Source organism: Ursus maritimus, unplaced genomic scaffold, assembly GCF_017311325.1.
Source record: "Ursus maritimus isolate PB19 unplaced genomic scaffold, ASM1731132v1 scaffold_4, whole genome shotgun sequence".
NCBI lineage: Eukaryota > Metazoa > Chordata > Mammalia > Carnivora > Ursidae > Ursus > Ursus maritimus.
In genome coordinates this window covers 56321858-56342414 of record NW_024426552.1, presented here as the reverse complement: position 1 = coordinate 56342414, position 20557 = coordinate 56321858, and the positions used below count along the sequence as shown (strand labels likewise).

At 38.2% G+C, this 20557-nt stretch overlaps 1 protein-coding gene across 4 annotated transcripts; it reads right to left on the bottom strand.

Moving 5' to 3' along the window:
• Nucleotides 1–478: 478 nt before the first annotated feature.
• SLC35A5 (solute carrier family 35 member A5) lies at nucleotides 479–20140 on the bottom strand. Of its 4 annotated transcripts, none has more exons than XM_008706588.2 (7): nucleotides 20002–20140; nucleotides 19203–19348; nucleotides 14579–14677; nucleotides 13115–13248; nucleotides 10453–10520; nucleotides 3335–4115; nucleotides 479–1971 (listed from the first exon to the last, which is right to left on the bottom strand). In XM_008706588.2, exons 1-7 carry the CDS (start codon nucleotides 20103–20105, stop codon nucleotides 1903–1905), a joined length of 1401 nt encoding a protein of 466 aa, XP_008704810.2. In that variant the 5' UTR covers nucleotides 20106–20140; the 3' UTR covers nucleotides 479–1902. The 4 variants fall into 4 exon arrangements, with proteins under 4 accessions (XP_008704810.2, XP_008704811.2, XP_040477166.1 ...); XM_008706589.2 differs by having other exon boundaries at nucleotides 13115–13245; XM_040621232.1 differs by lacking the exon at nucleotides 14579–14677.
• Nucleotides 20141–20557: the final 417 nt, after the last annotated feature.

Sequence of the window (20557 nt, the reverse complement as noted above, 5' to 3'; positions counted from 1 at the left end):
TTCACATTTTAGCTCCAGCTCTTTCTTTATCCTAGTAATTGGTCAGTTAACACAGCTAAACCTGTAATTACAAATAAAGTCGTTGCAAATAAGAAAATCAAGCTCCACGAATTACTGAAATCTGCTGTTTAATGTAATGTATTTAATGTAGGCAATACCTTTGCCAATAATATTGTTGTAATTTTTTCTGTTCCATTAGATTTTTTATATATTATATTTCCTAAAAAGGAGGTCTTTCTATACCTGATTTCCTTACCTTTAAAATGAATTGCCATAATAATGTAAACTCCCTCTTTCACAACCTGGAGGGGTATACCTATGATAAGGTGATTCTCAGTTTTGCTATTCTCAGAAGTCAACATCTACTGAAAAAGAAAGTTTTAAAAGCTGTTTGGATTTCTTGCCTCGCTCCATTTTTTGAAATGAAAACGAAAAGAACTCCGTGTCCCACCTCACATGACAGTGAAGACTCAAGATACGGGTTTAATAATTATTTTATTTATAAATTTCCACCAACTCTTGCCTGTCGTATTATCCCAGATATCACAGATGGATTATTTACAGTATTATCACATGTTCATCTGCATGAAAATTAGGGGAAGAAGAGATGTACAGACTGCATGAAAATGACACCTTAAAGTTCACGTCTACAGTGTCGTACTCTGTAAACTGTGTACACAGGCCTGTGAGGTAGGCCTCTCCTATCGCCATCCAGCTGCATGACCTTGAGCAAGTCACTTCTGTTTTCTCACTTTTTATTATCTACCACCTGGCTTCTCTACCTCACATTTAATTGGCTGCATGCAAAAATACCTCAAAAAATATCATGCACTTGAAGTATCAATATTATTACTGTAGTATATTTACTATGTTTCCTTGTTTTACAGTAAGACTATTCATATTTCAGTGAAAGATATTTGTTTGCAAAGTGACCCTTTAAAAAGCAAATTTCAGGCATTAGTCTTACTGACAGTTTGTTATGATTCTGAAGCCACTGTCTCGATTCTTAGGAATAGGGTATGATAGTAAGATATATAACAATCATAAGTTCTAATTATAACTAATACAATGAAATGGCTCGTTAGTTCTCTAGAATCTGATAATCCAAGAGTCATGAGGTCAAACCGAGGAGAAAAAAAGTCCACTGTGGTTTGTTTAAATGACTGAAAATCCAAGTGAGAACTGTGGTAATTGGGAACCAACTTTTACCTAAACTGAAGCTTATTTGTGTAGAAAAATATCAAAGGATAATCACTGAAAATCAAATTCCCTATGAATTTCTAAAAATTAAAATTCTAATATTTTGCTTCTGAAAAATTGCTTCTTTGGCAAAACATTTGGTATAGACTACACTGCCCTCAAATCAATGTTGTAGCCAAATGGTAAAGTCCTTCCACCAAACTTTTTAGAAAGAATCACATTCCTTTTTAACTGCAAAATGAGTATCTCCAGGGCTTCAAAATTCAAGGGACAACCTAGGTGATATTTATAATGATACATAAGGGAACACTTTAGCATGCAGAATAGAACTACATTCATAATTATGAATATCTGGAAAACTGATTACTATTTTTATATTTATAGGGTACAGCCAACGTGATTATTACAAGTCTTTTGGACCCCTGGAGGACAAGGAAGATAACTTGGGAATGTGTCTTGTCGACTTACCAAGTACCATTAATGCAGTCTTCATACTCTTACTCCCGTGTCAGTTCCTTAGAATGCTTTAGCCTTTGGGTACTCTAAGCCTTGGATGGAACTGTTTCGGGAGTGGTTAGATATATGCAAAAGAGTATTATGCTTTAGAAATGTTCTTGTTTATCAAAGTGAAGAGATAAATATTACACATGCTGAAGACGTGAAAATAAGGTTTCTGAGAGCTGCCAATCATTGGGGTACCAATTAGAAAGTATCTTCATCTGACTCAATATCACTTTTTGGTTTGGTAAGTCTTTCCAGTTCTTCTCCATCCTAAAAGGAAATATGAAATCAGTAATTACTTAAAACAACACTAGAAATGTAGCATTTTAATGATTACTAAGGAGAAACCCTACTGGAAAAATTTATTTCGTTAAACTACAACTATAATCTAGTCAATGAAATTAGATAGATATTTATGTTCTTGCAAAGTTAATTTTAGACACATAATGAGATCACAAAAAATCAACATGCATCTCAGTACTTCAATTTCAAAACCAACAACCGGAACACAGTAAGGGGCACCCTCTGCTGGTCTTGAAGGGAAATAACCAGTGGTCGGAGAACTAAGTATAAACTAGGCCCTCGCCTAAAATCGGTAATTTTTTTTACCTAAAAAGTACAGTAAGCGGTGTCATCAAACCATCGGAAAAGAATACAGGACTTTTGAAACTGTACTCTGGCTGAGATCAGGGCATCTGGGACCCACCCTTCTAACTTTTTCATCTTAAGAATCTGTTCTGTCACTACTTCAGAGACATTACTGATGGAAACACCACCACAAACTAATAGACAAGAGATGATTTTCCCAAAGAGTGAAATGTTCATTTTGTGAAGTACTTAATATTTTGTGTATTCATGAAAATTCTAAATTTAAAGCTAGTTAGAGGAGTTTATTTCATCTTTTAAACATATATCTAACTCCTTACTTGAATCTCCATAAGACTATTATTAATCTGCTAATACCACCATGGATAGACCCTCCTAGAAGAATTATAAGCAACTGGCAGAATAATACGAGAAAATATTTTTCTCTTACTTATGAAGACATTTTGAAAACCATCTTCTTAATGAGATAAGGCCTGCCCTTCTGGCACATTAGGGTTCATGAGTAACTGAGGGAAAATCAAGGAGCCAGGACTTCCACTTATATTGAACAAGACTTATTCATGTCAAAGACCAACTTTTCTTATGAATGAGGCATATTTCCCTGACTATGGTGGGGTGGAAAGAGTAATGGACTAGGAGTCAGACCTCATGGGTTTAGTATAGTTTTTTTTATGTACTATATAACCCACTTAGCCTCTCTGAGTCTGTTTATTCATTTACCAAACTAGAAAGCCTGGACAAGATAACCTGTGGGACATCTCCCAGCTCAATGGCTCTACAACATTACAAGATACAACTAACACAGAAGGTCCTTGAGACTGTGATTTATGCTTGTTCTCGACCCCTTACAGCATTATCACGAGCCCTTGCACACCTAAGTCCAGTGAATGTTTGTTGAATAATTTTTCAAAGTCACAGAAATCCAATACATCCTTTGAAAAACAAGCACTGCCCAGTTTCTTTTCTTGTATAACTGTGCACTGAATTTGGGAAGAATAGGCAAAAGGCAGCATCCTCACAAACTTACCCCACTGGAGCGCTCCCAGAGGCTGCCGCTGAGATCTCGGACTCTTTCTTGCCTAGGTGCATACTCCAGACCTGGAGACTTGCTGGCTTTGTAAATAAATATGGAGAGAAGAACGGAGGGGGCTTCTAAGAAAAACTGCAGGGAGGGCCTGAAGTCAAAGACCAGGACCGATACTGTTGTGATGATGACAGTGGTGACCTGGGCCATCAAGACATGGAACATGTTGTCCAGGAACTTGAGAATAAAAGCCACCGAGAGGCCCTGGAATGCAGTCACAAAAATAAGAGCGACTGAAAATGCATTGTGGCCATAGAAAACCCCGCAGTTCCTAATCTGATCACGGTTACTGCTCTGCAGGCCCAGTGTCAGTCCGTTAAAAAGAATGCCAAAGAAATAGAGTTTGCTGTTCTGTATGAAGATGCTTTCAGCGAGCTGGTTCCCTTCCTTTAGTATCTTTTCATTATAGATATTGGCCATTGAAGAAATAAAACATTGGACTATAATAAGCACATGGCCCAAGCCGAGATGGATGTGACTGAAAACCATGGCTGTGGTGTTCCACTTTGCTTCAGGAAAAGTCCATGCCTTTGCCGTGCAATTGCCTTTTCTGGGACACTCGTTTCTGAAAATGAGGCAGGCATTGGATGGGCTGAAGAAGGCATCGTGATGAAATCCATGTCCTGCCAGGTTATGCTGTGAAGTTTCAGTCCCGGCAGTGAGGGCCACAATAGACAAGAACAGAATCAGGAGGGAAGCCCATTGTATCCAGTTTAGATACCTCCTGTTCGAAGAGGAAAAACAAGGTTTTACTTCTGTTCCCTCCTCCTCCTTTCCTATATCGACTGTTCCTACTGAAAACTCCAACACTTAAGTACTTGGTTGAATAAACTGTACTCAGTTTTTGCTAGCATTCCTGATTCAAGTTCAAAGGAAACCTGTTGGCGTCTCTGCTTCTAAAGCATGATATTTTTATTCACCTTTGTAATAAATTGTCTCTTAATGCCATTCAGTCATTTCTTCTCATTGTTACATTTCCTTTTAACTTTAGATTTAACTAAGTCTCCTTTTTACCTCCAAAGCTGATCATAGAGCTTTGTAACAATAACTTTTTACTTTGCTATGAAGTAAGTATGGCAGAGATTCTCAACCTGATTTCCATCAACCTGAATTTGGAGCTTTAGAAATCCATGAATCCTTGCAGTAGGTGCCAAATCTTCTAGACAGGTGAATTCTTGGCCCCACTCCCACCAATCCCATGAGACCCTTCAAAGCTGTCAAATTTCAAAGGTATTCATGAGCCAAAAAAGATTTAAGGAGGGAGCCTGCTCCTAGATCTGTGGTCTAATCATAAAGCATTTTACAGCGAACTACGTTTGGGACAATAAGGAAAATATTTTTAATGTTTCGGTTTACAAAATCTTAACAATGCTTTATTTCTTTACTTATTTTGCCTAACCACAAACTTGCGCGATATAGAAGACATACATTATTGTTGATCTATTTTGTGGATTCATTCAGTTCAACAGACATTTAAATAAGCAGCTATTATGTGCCAGGCTACTATGAGCCTGGGGAGAGAAGACTTGATCTTCATCCCAAGGAATTTACAATAGGGAAGAGCCTTGAAACTAAATAATGTAAACATAATGTGTGACAAGTGATACATAGAACAACTGGGGCACAATAAGGAAGGAACCCTTGAGTCTGTAAATGGAGTCAGATGTTGTTTCAAAGAAAAAAGTGACACTTGAGGTGAGACATGAAAAATAAACTGAAATCTGCCGTGTGAAATGGCAGCTGGTGGTATGTCCAGGCAGAGGGAAGAGTCTACACAAAGGCAACAACAACAAGAATGGACAATGTTGACTAAGGAAAGAGGAGCAGCCGACTCAGGTGGGGAACGATACGGAGATCTGAAGGGGAACAAAATCTTCAAGTTTAAAGATCAATTAGTCAGATGAAGAAGAGGGAACACACACACACAGAACATAAGCAAAGGAAGAAGTGTAAAGCAACAGGTAAAGTATGGAAGTTATAAGAACTCTGGAGCATTTACTGGACACGTGGGTCAGGCAATTTCTGTTCTAAGGAAGGAAACAGTGCTCTGAGAGCTTAACGGATTTTCCTAAGGTCACATGTTTATGAAAGAGCAACGAAGGGATCTGAGCCATGGTTTGCAGGTCTTCCTTTCGGACCGATGTGCCTCTTAAGTACAATGCCTAAGTATAATGAGATCCCAAGGTGCATACATAGGACGAGTGTCTGATTTCACCAATGCTTCCACAGAGCTTCATGAATTGAAACTGGTATGTGCACAGATCAGCCTAGACAGCAGCACACATGTGCACATTATCATGTCTTCTCATGTATGTACTTTCAAATAACCAGATCTAGCATTTAGTTACGAGGCTAGCATAGCCCGAAGCTATGAGGTCAGAAACTGTATACTAATCACATAAATTTCTAAAGGCGTGGCAGGTATGCATAAGTGGTAAAAAGCAAAGTGATTGGAAATAGAAAAGACAGATGAAAAGTATATGCCCAATTCATAAAAATCATTATATAACCAATTACTGGACATCAAGACAAATGTAATATATATTATACTTATGTATAATATAATCTATAATTCCTTTAGAGGTTTTCAATCCTCACAGCTAATAGATTTTCCACTAACACTGACATTGAGAAAAAAGAACCTAATTAAGCAAAGCCTTAAACAAATTAATCAGTACCACTGCAAATGTTGCTCATTCAAGGTAATGTTCTAGAAGAATATAAAAATTATTAAGGATTAGGCTGAAAATGGTAGATTTTCAGCAAAGAAAATAAAGCTTAATAAATTATCCCATAAAGGCAGCTGAGAACAGGTACGCTTATCAATGACTGTGCTTGAATTTGTTTCTCACAGTTTGGTGGAGGCAAGAGTAGAAACTCGCCTAACTGATCTCTCCACTGCCCCGGTAACCAAACCATTCAGATTGCTGATCAGAGCTGATTGCTTACATCCAGAAGACTACTCTACCAGAGGACTTCTGCTCCCAAATGAACTGCTTGCTCACAAAGAGTCTCTGTTCCTAACTGTGTTTTTGCCAGGTGACCTCATTATTGTAATTAGATATTTAATGATTACATAAATGATACATTATGAGCAAAAGGAAAGGATTGCTATTTTTATGAAAAGTTGGATGCTTGAAAGATTAATTAAAGGCAAATTACTCACAAGATAACCTGCCTTCAAACTGTGTACAGATGAGCTAATTATAAGATTAGGAAATAAATAATGCCTGAGCTCTTTAAAACATTGATGAATGGACATTTACACATCTTAAGCTGTTTAAAGTATTTTTTTTTTAAATGATTCACCACTTTGAGTTTTCCTAATAACTAAACAATTAAGTCCAAATTGTGTTAGATAAGAGCATCTCTACCATATCTGGTGATAGTAAAACAGGGCAGAACACGAAAATGAAATGAAATGGAAAGACTCACAGGACTTAAAAAAAAATTGTACACAAAACATTTCTTAGTAGCACAGAGAGTGACCAGTGGCAGATGTATAACAGGAAATTATAAAACAGAATTATCAAGTGAAAAATTTTGAAGAAATGCTTGTACCAGTGAGGGCACATTTTTTTTTCCTGCTTATTTGGAGAGTAATTAAACATTACCATAAATTCTAAGACACCCATCATGTGTCAAAATGTTTTTCATTGATTTTTCCCCAACAGCTTCTTTTTGAAGATATCAGGGAAATTTATATACATTTTTTAGATAAAAGTGCTTGTTTGGTTATCTTTTGCCCCCAGATCTGAATGTTCAGGTTGATACTACTATTTCCTAAAGTCTAATTAAACAAAATAATACAACTTTGCCAAGCCTTAAGAGCAACCTAGTAAGGCTTTGAGGCATAATGCCCACCATCAGTTTCTACTGTGGACCAGTGGCTATAATTCAAAGAACAAATCTACACATGCACATGGGGTTTCTCTAGAACATCTGGTAAGACATTTGCTTGGTGATATTTTTCTACCACTTTCAAATTATTCCAACTAATTCTTGCCTGTATAGCCTTATCCTCTTTATCTGTATGAGAAAGGTATTTGATGGCTCTGCTAGAGTCAAGTATAAGACAACAGCTTTGATATTCTAAATGTAGGGGCCTGGGGGGATGGGGTAACAGGGTGATGGGCAATTAAAGAGAGCACGTGATAGAATGAGCACTGGGTGTCATATACAACTTGAACTCTACCTCTGAAACTAATAATACACTATATGTTAATTAATTGAATTAAAATAAAAAAGAGTCTAAATGTAAAATGAGTTATGGTAAACATATTAAGAATATGTAATAAGGCTCAAGCTGCTACTCCTGGGTCAAAACTTTATTGCTAAGGGGAAAAAAACATTAAATGGTTCACAAAGAGTAGACTGAATAAGGAAAACCAAACAACCAACATGTGCCACCAACGACAAAAAGATCAAAATAGAACAAAGTTGATTACAAATGTAATAACAGATAATACAGTACTTGGAAGACATTCTCATAAAAGACAGTATTAGATTTTATATTATTTTAGCAATATTAAGAGTAGTTTCATTGCTGACTTGTCAATCATTCAAATTAAGGTCCCCTCTGGGAGCTAAGTTAGTGCCTGCAAAAATAACAAAAATGGAGTGATTTTATTGTCTATTTAATTAACTTCGAAGGATTCAAAACTGAGAGATATTAACAACAAAGCAAATACATGTCTAAGAATATCACTGCTCTGAATATTAAGAGGTAAAACGTGTGAAAAAGCTTTTTGGAACTTTAGTTCACAATATTAATTATTATTAAAACTAGCAACAATATAACAATGTTATAATTAATAGTATAAAAAGCAAACTAAGTTTACAGTATAGATTTAGATTTGGTTACAGTAAGAACTTTCTAACTAATTTTTAATGTTTAAAAATTAAAGATGGTCATCTCTGCCCATGTGCCAGCTCTCTCTCAGCCCAACAGGGGCAGTTCACTTTGAGTTGGTCCATCTGCCTCTAACCCTGCTGCCCCACCTGCTCCCTCCCGTGGTTGAAGCCACCTAAATGCTGCAAAACGCCTGGTGGCTCTGGGCACAGACTCAGCTTGGGATGAATCTACTGATGAACGAGGACAGTAACTTCTGCCTCCTGGGGTTGTTGTGAAGTCTAGACAGGGGAAAGGCCCTTGGCTCAGCCCTTAGCCCAGCCCTTGGCCCTGAGGAGTCCTTACTGTGTTATCTTCTCCCTGTCCAGCTGCAAGCCTGCCCGCCCTGTTGCCTACAAACCAGTCAGGCCAGCCCTGGATAAGGCCTTTCTGACAGGCCCCTCACCTCGACCTCTGAGCCACAGCTCACGTTCTGGAGCAAATTAAAACAAGCAAACAAACAAAAAGTATTACATACAATTAAGGGCACAGCTAGAGCTATGGGCCAATTCCAAACCTGGCAATACATATTTTATATATTTTCAGTTGGGCAAATTCAATTTTAAATTGACATAATTTTGACACAATACTTATGTATTGTATTAGGTAAGTATAATACCATGTGTACCCATAAATTGTCATTTCACAGGAAAAAAATTTTTACTTAAAAAAAACATGTTTTTGAGACCCCATTATGAGACTCCCTTATCAAATAATGAAACTTTTATTACGTGGCAGAGCCAATTTTTGTCCTCCGTGGACATGCATCTCCAATTTTATCACAGGAATCAATATAAAGATATTACCGTTTACATATAATTTCTCAGAAGTCAACTTTTTATCCTATGAAGTGACTTTTATGTTGATTTTAAAGACTTCGAAACATTTTTGGAATTAGCATTCTTTAACTTGCTAGTTGAATTACTGTCACAATTCATAAATAAAATGAAGAACCTGATGCAAAAGCAAATTTCAGTGCACTCTAACATCTAACCTGGACGAAACATGTTCATTTTCCCCCATCTCTCACATCAACTGTTAAATTGAATGCTTAAAAGAAAGTCAAGGGGTGCCTGGGTGGCACAGTGGTTAAGTGTCTGCCTTCGGCTCAGGGCGTGATCCCGGCGTTATGGGATCGAGCCCAACATCAGGCTCCTCTGCTATGAGCCTGCTTCTTCCTCTCCCGCTCCCCCTGCTTGTGTTCCTTCTCTCACTGGCTGTCTCTATCTCTGTCAAATAAATAAATAAAATCTTTAAAAAAAAAAAAAAGAAAGTCTTTCAAGAACTCCATATAGTTAATGTACTGAACCCATCATGGATTCAACAAATATTTACTGAGTGCCTATGCACTAAGCCATTCACTCTTCTGTACACATAAATTATGAAAGCACATATTATGACATGGCACACTGAGAAATAAGAAATTAAAAGGGGAAGTGAACGCAAAATTAAAAAAAAACAATCACAACAAATATAACAAGAAGTTAATTTTATTTTTATCATCATCAAGTAACAAATTAAGCTAGAGTTAAATACCAAATCCCATTATACCTTAGAATATTCTGGCCTTTGCTTGGCAGCTGAGCCCGTTTACTTAATAGTTTATTTTATTCAAAGGTCTTCCTGAAGAAAGGAAACACTGGTGATAGCACTTTAAAAGTTTAAAAATCTATCATTCTTATTAATTGTAATTTTGACTAGATTCCTCATGCAAATCCTCCGCCGATCACAGCTTAAATCATGCACTCACCTCAAGTAGTTTAAGGAAGCTGCCACTCTTTATCACCTCCAAACTACAAATAACAAATGCATTAACAATATTTAGGAACTTCTTGGTTCCCTACTAAAGTATAGAGATTCTAGGGGGGAAAAAAAAGCTCATGAATTCTTCGTTGAAAATTTGGCACTAAAAATTAAAATAAGCTGGTCAATTCTCTTTTTTTCTGAGATGCTAAGAAAAAACTTTTCATACACTAGTTGCAAAGATTTAGATGGGTCAGCACTGGAGCTGCTTTCTAGATGGGTTAAACAATTTGTCCAAAACACAAAGCCAGTGAGGAATAAAATCCCGGTCCTGGGATTCAGAGGGTTCAGTGTGCTGGGTATATCATCTGAAATAAGGCCGTGCCATTTTAAAGTATGATATATGCTTTCAGAGTAAGTTACTTACTTCAGCACTATCCTGAATAGAAGAGCTGTTGTTATAATGCTAAAATTTGAGAAGATAACAGCCATGGCCTAGAAAGAAGAAGAAGATAGAGTTACAATCCAAACAAAGTAGTGACCTCAGAAATCTCCCAGCTTGCTGGTTCACCTGACAAAAAAAGCTTTTTTGGTCAAAACCTGAGGGGTTATTAGGGCAGCTATTTCACCAGAGGATTAAATTCCATTTTTATTGGTTGTTAACGTATACAGATATGACCAAATTATTGTATACGCTTTGAAAACGTGCTTAAATTCAGCAAATGCCTGTGTAAATAATCTGTATATGTGGATCTGGAAATGCTTAGAAACTCTAAACGTTCAGGTCTACAAATAACAGTTACCTTGCTTATGAAGCATACTTTGTCAAGCTCTTCAAGTGCCTTATAGAGTTTCCACACTCTTTCCAGGGGTGCAGGGAAGACACGTCCTGTTAGGCCCGTTTATACAGTAAGAAAATTGAAGTATAGGTTTTTAAGCATCTTTACTGTTGTAGGAATTCAATCAGTTCTCCTGGTTGAACGGCAGTGACTCAGTACCAGTGATTCAATACCAAACTCATATTTGACAGTCCTTTGATTTATTCACATCGTTCCCAACACTTTTAAATGTGTTAGCTAGATTTCATAATGGTCTCTTTTCATGAATTCAGTCATATTTCAGACATGAGAATATTAACCTGAACATGTACATATCTTGGCTCAGAAAGTATGAAATTTCATCACCGCTCCCCATGATTGGATCTGAGGATATTAACAATTTTTAAAAACAAATCCTACTCGTTTCCTTCACTCTGCCTTTTGCCTTGCTGTCAGTTTAAGTTGACTGAACTCCAAAGAGTATTTTTCAGTAGTCTTACATAACCAGCAAATGTGGCTAATGTGTAGGTAAATTAAAGAAATAAGAATAAATCCAATAAAAACCAGTAAAAACTCCAAGAATACAACATTGTTGTTTTTCTGTTGAGTTTTTTGTGGGAAGAGCTGTTTTAAGGATTTCTCAGTGTCCTCTGGAGACGAATGTTTATGAACCCCCAGGTAGGAGAAGAGTAAGAACTGATGAGGAAAGTAAGTGGCTGATAAGAGGGAGGAGGCAGTGACTCTGATCCATCACAATAATGGTTCAGATCACCCAATCAGGCAGCCTGGCGGCCCTGCTGAATTCTGAGTTTACTGCTTTCCATGCAAGAGCATAGAATAAACAAAACGCCAGAGTCTTTGCCCCAAAACTGCCATGCATCTCTATTTAATTCTTCCCAAGAAGACTTGGGCACAGCAATACACAGGATACGCCATGTGACCGATTTTGTAATATCTGTGGCTGTGCACAATCAGGAAGGAAGAGCAAAGCAATGAGCTGGAAGAACAAGGAAGCTGCAATCTTGCTTTCATATTGAGGATAGAGGAAAGGGATAGAAATTTAGAGCTAATCTTAATAAAATACAACAACTGTGTACTCATTGATGCCAATAATTTTGTTGTTGGGTACAGGAATTCTCAGATCTGAAAAACAAAGTGGAAGTAAGAATTTAAGAAAGAACAATTCTAACATTCAAAACACTTACTAATAACATGGATCACACAGCTGAAAGGAACTTCAGGTGATCACCTGGCCCAGGTTCCTGCCTTTGGGTTGGTATGGTAACGTTATTCTATTTTACAGATGGGCAAATGACACTTATAGTAGTTGGGGGTTGCCTAATTACATAGCTTCTAAATTGTGCAAAAGAATCAAATTTCTGTTTTCTACTTAGGGCTCTACTGATCTCTCCTTGTTCCACTCTCAAAGTGATTTGGTTATATTTAAGAGGCTTCACATAGAGAACTAATGCCAGTAAAAGTCCTTATTTATCATAAAAATGCCTGAATATATTCTTCAAAGAAACTTAAAACACATTTTGGCAACAATGGCAATAGAAATCTTCATTTTGTAAAATACTAGGGGAAAATATACACATGCCCCAAACTGAGTAGTAATACATAAAAGCAGAAGACCAAATTTTAATTGTGATTATGAATGGATTCCGATTATGAATGGATTTCTCAACTGGCATGGAGGATGCCAAGAGAGATGAGAAAGAAAGACCCCTAGTATTATCAGTTATAGATAACATTTATAGCTGGGAGAATGTATTTTCTACCCTTAAAGAACTTGTTGGTTAAATGATAGGATTAATAGGAAAAAAAAGTAATCATACAAACAGAATGAATATACAACATTAAAGCAGGTATAGGAAAAAGTATGGCACTGAGTACACGATTTTCCAAGTTAATCACGGACATCTGTTTGGAGGTACTGAAAGCTGAAGTTAACAGAGGTTCGGGACCATAGGATGGCTCAGCAAACAGGTAGACTGACCAAGGTTACACACAGAGAGACGGCTCCATATTCACTGGCCAGGGAGCAACCCCTGCCAAATAGTCAGCAAGTTTTCTGCAGCAATCTTTAACAGTGAGAGAATGTGGCAAGCAGATTGGGAATTCCGTATTCAGATGATTCTGGTCAAACCTAAGGAAGACCACCCGGGGCAAAGAGAAACTAACACTGACAATGAAAATGATAAAATAGATTAGTTCTGGGATTCGTTTCTCTATATTTTTCCAATGCTATTTTCTATCATATTTACTTACAGGCTGTAGGTAGGAAATAACATAGAAGACGATCAAATTATCCAGGAAATAAAGAAAGGCAGGAATGGACCACTTCATGAAATTAGAGAATTCCTTCCAGGAAGCACATCTCAAGTTTCTACTCTGATGATCTTCTAAAGAAAGAAAGACAGCAATAAACAAAGGATCTTGATGAGAATGCCCATATTTTTAGACAAAGTTGTATTTGATTACTGATACAGTTCTTTGAAAGAGGCTTTATGAACTTGCTTTCATCAGTGACTATTAGCCTTAAGAAATCAAAGGTAATATAGGATTTCATTATTGTCTCTCTTTCTTCAACCCACCAACCACCATGCCTCATCAATGACAATCAGCAACACCCTCAGGAATACCTAATTCCTGTTAACTTGAAACATCACCTGAAACATCTCAGGATTCTTAAGGTTTCTCTTACTGCTATTAGAACATAAAGCCGAGAGAAAGAGCAAGAAGTAAGAATACAGAGAAAAAAAAAAAATCAAGCATTTATGCTGGGTTTTTTTTTTCCCCCAGAGGGAATCAGGAAAAGAAGATACCAGGTAAAAATTTATATATATGGGAGTAGAAAAAATTAAATTTTACTAATCTTAGTATGAGTTACGATCCCATCTCCCGATTTCCAAAAACTTAGGAAAGTACTGTAACAAGAGAATATAAAATAACATGCAAAAATAGAAAACAATTTAAGTATAAGCCCTGCAAATAACTCATAAATTTCATGAGATTAAGAAATGTATTTCACCAACTAGAAACTTTGAACAAATTGAAACTTTTAAAAATAAAAAGCAATCTTCCTGGAAAAGACCTTTGACTTTAAATTCTATGCCTACCTCACATATGAGGGCAGACCAAAGAATAGAGAGCACTAAGGCTCAAGAATTGGGGAACTAAGGTGGAGCATTAATGCATAAACATATGAAGAACCACAAAAGGCCAGATGCTTTAGATGTAAGGAAGTATCTGCTTGATAAGTAATGAAACTGGAAGTCAGAGAAGTTAAAATAATCTGCCCCAGAATACAGTCTTTCTGACTCCAATCCACTATACTACCTCCCCTGTAGGAAATAAGGACTGTTTTTGCAGTATGCTACATATCAAATCAGACAGCAGTGATTGAGAAAATACTGAATTTGAATAAAAACTAACTCACTGTGTGACCCAACAAACGAACAAGTAACAAGGTAGAGCAATGGCCAAGACACGAAGAAAACGTGGGTTGGAGTACTGGCCCTGCCCCCTCCTACTCACCAATGCATAACATTTTCTCTTTGAGCCTGTTTCTCCACTTGCAAAACAGGGGTAATCATACCTAAGTTTGTATCTTAGTGTCCTCATATATAAAATTAGTGGGCTAGACTAAATGACATCGAATGTTCCTTTTAGTTCTAAAATGTTTTGATTCTGTGATTTTTAACAAGTATAGAGTACCACTTCAAGACTCACCTTTCTTTACAACCCAGAATGACACAAGCACACAGAAAACTAGCTTCACCAATTCTGAGCACACATTCACGGTAGTTGGAAGATAATCATACTTGTTTTCTGAAATGTAATAAAAATTTTTTAACTATAAATTCTGTTCCCTATAATGTTTATATACAGTTAATAATTTATAGCTATTTTTAAACTTAAAAGCTGGATTTTAATACTCGTTATATCAAACTTCATCCAGTTGGCTTTTTCTCACTTGGATTTTTTTTTTTTAATTTTATTTTTATTTATTTGACAGAGAGAGAGAGCACACATGCACAAGTGGGGGAACAGCAGGCAGAGGAAGAGGGAGAAGCAGACTCCCCGCTGAGCAAGGAGTCCAACTCAGGGCTCGATCCCAGGATCCTGGGATGATGCTCTGAGTAAAGGCAGACGCTTAACTGACTGAGGCACTTAGGTGCCCCCTCTCTTGGATTTTTTAATCAATTCACCTAATGTATTAGCTATCTCTACCGCATTCAGTGTTTTATTATTCTTGAGTTTGATAAACAGGCTTCTGATGTTCATATCCAAGTTGCTGATAAACATGTGCAGGAGGCTAAGGATATGGGCAAAGGCGGCTTTGGGGTAAGGCATTAGAGTTGGGATTCTAAACTGACCATTAGTTAGCACTCAGGGCCTGACTCATCAAAGGCTATAAATTTATCTGGCTGAATTAGAACCCAGGTCATGGTTCCTCTAGCGTGACTTGTCCCCCTTGCTAGCATCAAGGTACACTGTCCGTGATATTCCCTTAGAGTATTGCCGTCTGTTTCCCATCGTGGTACATATAGCAAACAGTATCTGTTTGGCACTCTGGGATAAACAGTACATTGGGATAAAAGAAGGAAGCTATTAGAGCCAAGAGGCAACTGCCCAGGGCTCTGGTTACCTCTAGGGCAGGGAAGAAATATCTGACATATCCAAACCCACTGATGAGTTGGGAGATATATCTTAACTCACAAGTCAATTTAATTAGGAAATGAGGTTAGGTCAGTATGCCTTGGTCTTAGCTGTTACCTCTGTCTATTCTAAATGCTGACAAACAACTTGCTGTACAATTTTGCCAAGGACAAACATAAACTTTATTCGGTCCTATTTTAAGGAATGCATTTTCCCCCCCTTTGAAACATTTGCTTGTTTCCCTTGGTCATGATATGAAAAACCAAAACTGGCCAAGTACAGAGGAAAAATGCCAGCTCAACATTCTTTCTATCCAGAACACCTTTTTTCTTTTTTCTGTGGTTTCCCTTGACCTTCTCAACCTAAGCACAGTCAATTCTTTGTTCATCTCAGATCCTGTTGCACTACCTATAAACCTTTATAACAGTCCATGTCCCACTGTATTATAGTTACTTCTTCTGTATATGTCTTCCCTTAGAATGTAAGCTTCATATGACAAAGGGCCCATGTTAGTCATCTTCATATAACTGGCAGGTAACAGTATTCTGCACTTAATTAATGTTCACCTGAACTTAACACTTGCCTGTTAAACTTTCTCCATCATTCAAAGTCTAGTTAAAACTTCTCCTCCCAGGGCGCCTGGGTGGCTCAGTCGTTAAGCGTCTGCCTTCGGCTCAGGGCGTGATCCCGGAGTCCTGGGATCAAATCCCACATCAGGCTCCTCCACTGGGAGCCTGCTTCTTCCTCTCCCACTCCCCCTGCCTGTGTTCCCTCTTTCGCTGGCTGTCTCTCTCTCTGTCAAATAAATAAATAAAATCTTTAAAAAGAAAAAAAAAAACACAAAACTTCTCCTCCCTTCTCTGAGCTTAAAGCTAGGCTGAAATTACACTCTACTATCTGCTCTCCCTGATACACACGAGCAAACATGCACACACGAGAAGGAGGGGAGAGGCCTTCAGATTACAACTCTCAAATTCTTGCCGCCGCTCTAGAACTCACTTTGGCTTTTACTTATTTATTTTTACATTGCATTTCTGTCATGGTAGATCCCAACTGTGACTCAGCAGCACATCAGGCCTCCCTGCACTTACCTTCTGCTCTCACTCATATACCATATTTACAGTGCATCCATCCTTACTGGGCTCCCTTTAGTCCAAAGAAAGGGGCCATGATCCCAATAGGATCCATTCTCCCCTTTAAAACCTTCCTTTCTCTTCAGGAACTTTGCTCCAATAAGTATCTCCTCTGTCTTCTATTAACTGGCTTCCTCCCTCCCTTGGCCTGTACGTATGCTCAAACTGTCCCATCCAAAAAACAAAATATGAGATCCTACCCCCGCTCCAGCTATCATACTTTCTCCTTCTTTTCCTAAAATAGCATCAACATTCATTATCTCCATTTTACCCATTTTCCATTCAGGTCTTACTCCCAAGCAATCTGGTTTCTGATCCCATCACTTTATTCAAACTACCTAGTCTCTGAGATTATCAAACATCTTCTAATTACTAATTTCAAAGGGCATGCTTTAATCCCTATCTTATTATGATGATACTAAGTCCTTCGTTTCCAAACTCATTTCCTTCCCTTCTATAAGTCATGTGCATCTAGTTCTCTTATTTTTCTAATGATTCTTTCTTAACATCTGAGTGTTGGCATGGCTCTGAGATGTTGGCATTCCTTGCAGTTCTATCCTTGGCTCTTATTTTCTCCTTCTGCATGCTGATCCCGAATGAGCCCTCTGCTCCTATGGTTTTAAATGTCAATTTAATATCAATGTCTCCAAATCTGTATTCTGGAATGTTTAATGCTCACTAAACATATCCACATGAATAACTACCTCCTATTTATAAATTTAATTGGTATTTCCTTCACATACGTGATGTGCTAGACAGTGCAGAATATTGCAGTGAACAAGGGCATAGCTCCTGGCCTCACGGAAGGTACCTAACTAAAACTCTGTAATCTTTCTGAATTCTGTCCAACCTGCTTCTTCTTAATAGCTTCCGTATGAGCTGAGAACACCATCAATCTACTTAGCACCCCAAACCAGAAACCTTTGAGTACACAGTATTTCATGTTCTTTAGTCTCCACATTCAATACATTCTCTGAGTCCTGTCTTTTCTATGTTTAGAGTATTTTTTGAATCTATCCTCTCCTCTCTATTCCTACCTCCATAGCCTTGGTTAGTCTTCTTCATCTGTGGCTTGAATTTGCAATAACCCCGACTAGCTACTCTGCTTCCAGTCTCTTCCTGAGACCATCCTCTATCCAGCTACCATAACAGTCTCTCTCATTTTGTTTATAATCCTTTAAGCATTCCCTATCCCCCAGACTCTAGGGCCTACAGAATAAAGTCAAAGTCCCAGCTCCTTAGCATGGCATATGAAGTCCTTAAGTATCTGATCATAACTTTCCCCTCTGGAAAAAGCAACCCTTGACCCTCCCCTTCAAGTCCTTAAACTTTTTGCTCAGTAATTCTGAAGTACATGTTCTCACAATTCATCCTTTTTTTTTTTTTTTTTTTTTTTTTTTTTTTTTTTTTTTTTTACCACGTATCTATTCATTTTTATGGATTGTTGCTTCTGTTTTGAATAGCCCTGCCCACCGGTACTCTTGTGGATCAACTTCACCTTTTAAGGAAGTATTCCCTGATCCCTTTGCACTCCATATCATCCTCTCCCAGACAGAATATATTACTTCCTAAACTATCTCTGCATCTTTGGTGTAAAACTGCATTTATTCTACCATATTTTCATGATGTTTCACATGTACAGCTCTCCTAATAAACTGAGTTCTTGAGAACAATGTCTATGTCTTACACACTTTGAACATGCTACTTAATACTTGGCCTAGTGCCCAAGAGATAAATGTTAACCTCAGTAGAGACTTATCTATACATCAGACCCAAGCAAACAGTTAAGGGTCATGATATCATGACTTTATGTGTTCTCAATAACTAGTGAAAGGTTCTCAATACAGCTTTGTAAAATTAAACTGTTTGCCTAAATACAAATTCCTACATTAAAAAACAAAACAAAACAAAAAAACAGAAGGGGCACCTGGGTGGCTCAGTTGGTTAAGTGTCTGACTCTTGATTTCAATTCAGGTCATGATCTCAGGGTCTTGAGATCAAGCCCTGCACTGGGCTCTGCACCACGCATGGAATCTGCTTAAGATTCTCTCTTTCCCTGCATTTGGAATTCCCTAACATACTCAAAAACGAGGTCCCAACACACACATACACAAGAAACAAAAACAAAAACACCCCAGAAGACTTCTTGAGCTAATAATTTTAGAGCTAATAATCTCTACTGCCATACTGGTACAGTAATTAGGACAGTACCTCACAAAAGCCAAGTGACCATATATATCCTCCTATTTCAAAAAAAGTTATAATTACACATACTGCTACAGACCTAGAGATACCTGTTCATTAAAGCAACAGTCAGATGTTATGTTATGTTCTCTAAAAGGTTCAATACTGTACTTGACTAATCCAAATTTTACTCAGCATCATTTTTCTTGCTAAGGAATGAAAAGTTACAGAATCAAATTTAAGCATACTTTATTATTTACATGAAGCAGAGTACCTGAAAAGGTATTATCTCTATTTTACACACAAGGACACCAAAGACAGGACAAATAATGTATGATTAGATAGAAGTGCTCCATATAGTCCAAGTCTTAACTTACCTTCATTGGCTGAATATTTTACCAGTAGGATTCGACTTGAGCTTAAAGCAATGAATATGGTGCCANGCAGGAATGTATACATTGTTGACAAGGAGCAGAACATGGGATGACCACAGCACTTGCTTTCCATTCCACTGTTTAACTGCCTTAAAGAAAAGACCATATTCGTGAGCAACGCCGCAGGCAGATAAAGCATAGCACAAATACCACTGATTAGTAACGAACAGAAAAGAAATATTGTAGATGGCTGGCTATGGATATACCAAAAACAAGAAAATTGAGGAGAACAAGAGAAACTATGGGGAAAAAATGAAAAAGAGTCAGAATTTGATAGGAGGGGAAACTCTAGAGACAGAAAAGCAGTGCCAGGTTATAAGTGCTGCCAAGAGTAGCAAGTGAGCAACTGACACTTTTGGACCGCAGAATTCTGGAGAAAGCAATTTTAACTTTCATTCCTATTGGCAACGTTACTCTAGAGGAAGAGAATTTCAGATTTCTATTGTTCTCTTCAGTAGCAGCTCTTCTCGAGAAAGTGGGAGAAGGGCTTGCTGGGAAAGATTTCGTTACAATAATGAACCAAATGGAAATATCTGCAACAGTGCTGTGAATTTATACTTTGCTAGTGCTAAAAGCATAAGAGAGCTTAGAAATCAATGACTCTAAAGTCGTCTTTTGATACGTTGAGGAAACTAAACTGTAGGCTCGGTAACTTCTCCAAAACCTCCCACTGCAGGGATGGTGCACAAGGCCTGGGACACTGGGGAGAGACGCGCTTGAAACGTCAACACAGAGAGCCCACCTGCGCGCAGGCGTAGAGGTCAAAGAGGTACCTCCCCTGCAAGAGAAAGCCAGGTTTCCCTCCACAGTCGGGGGGGTGGGGGAGAAATCCTTCTTTTCACACATGCGCAGTTAGGAATCTCGAGCGGAGCGCCATCCCTTCATACGCACGCGCACTTGTTTGCCAAGCGGGCGAGGTTACCTCGGTCCGTCCGAAGGGTTTTTAGTGAAGAAGTGCACATCCTAAAGCTGAGGCAGTAACTGTGTAGCTCCGCAGAAGCAGCAGTAGTTTTTAGGGTCCATAGTTGGGAAAGCTATGGGAAGGAAAGAAAGGGAAAAAGTCTTTGCCCCCGAGCCTCCTATTCCGGAACAAAAAGCACAATAACGTCCGGACTGAGAAAGATTGGACCTGGTACCCATTGCGCAGGCGCGTTCAGTGTTACGCTTCCGGAAGGAGGGAAGAAGCGGCCTGAGCCCGCCCCAGCGCGCCCTTTCTCGCGTCACGTGTCGGGAGAGTCCTGAGTCACGTGAGGCCCAAGTGGCGGCGGAGCTACGGCGAGAGAGAGAGAAGGGGAAGC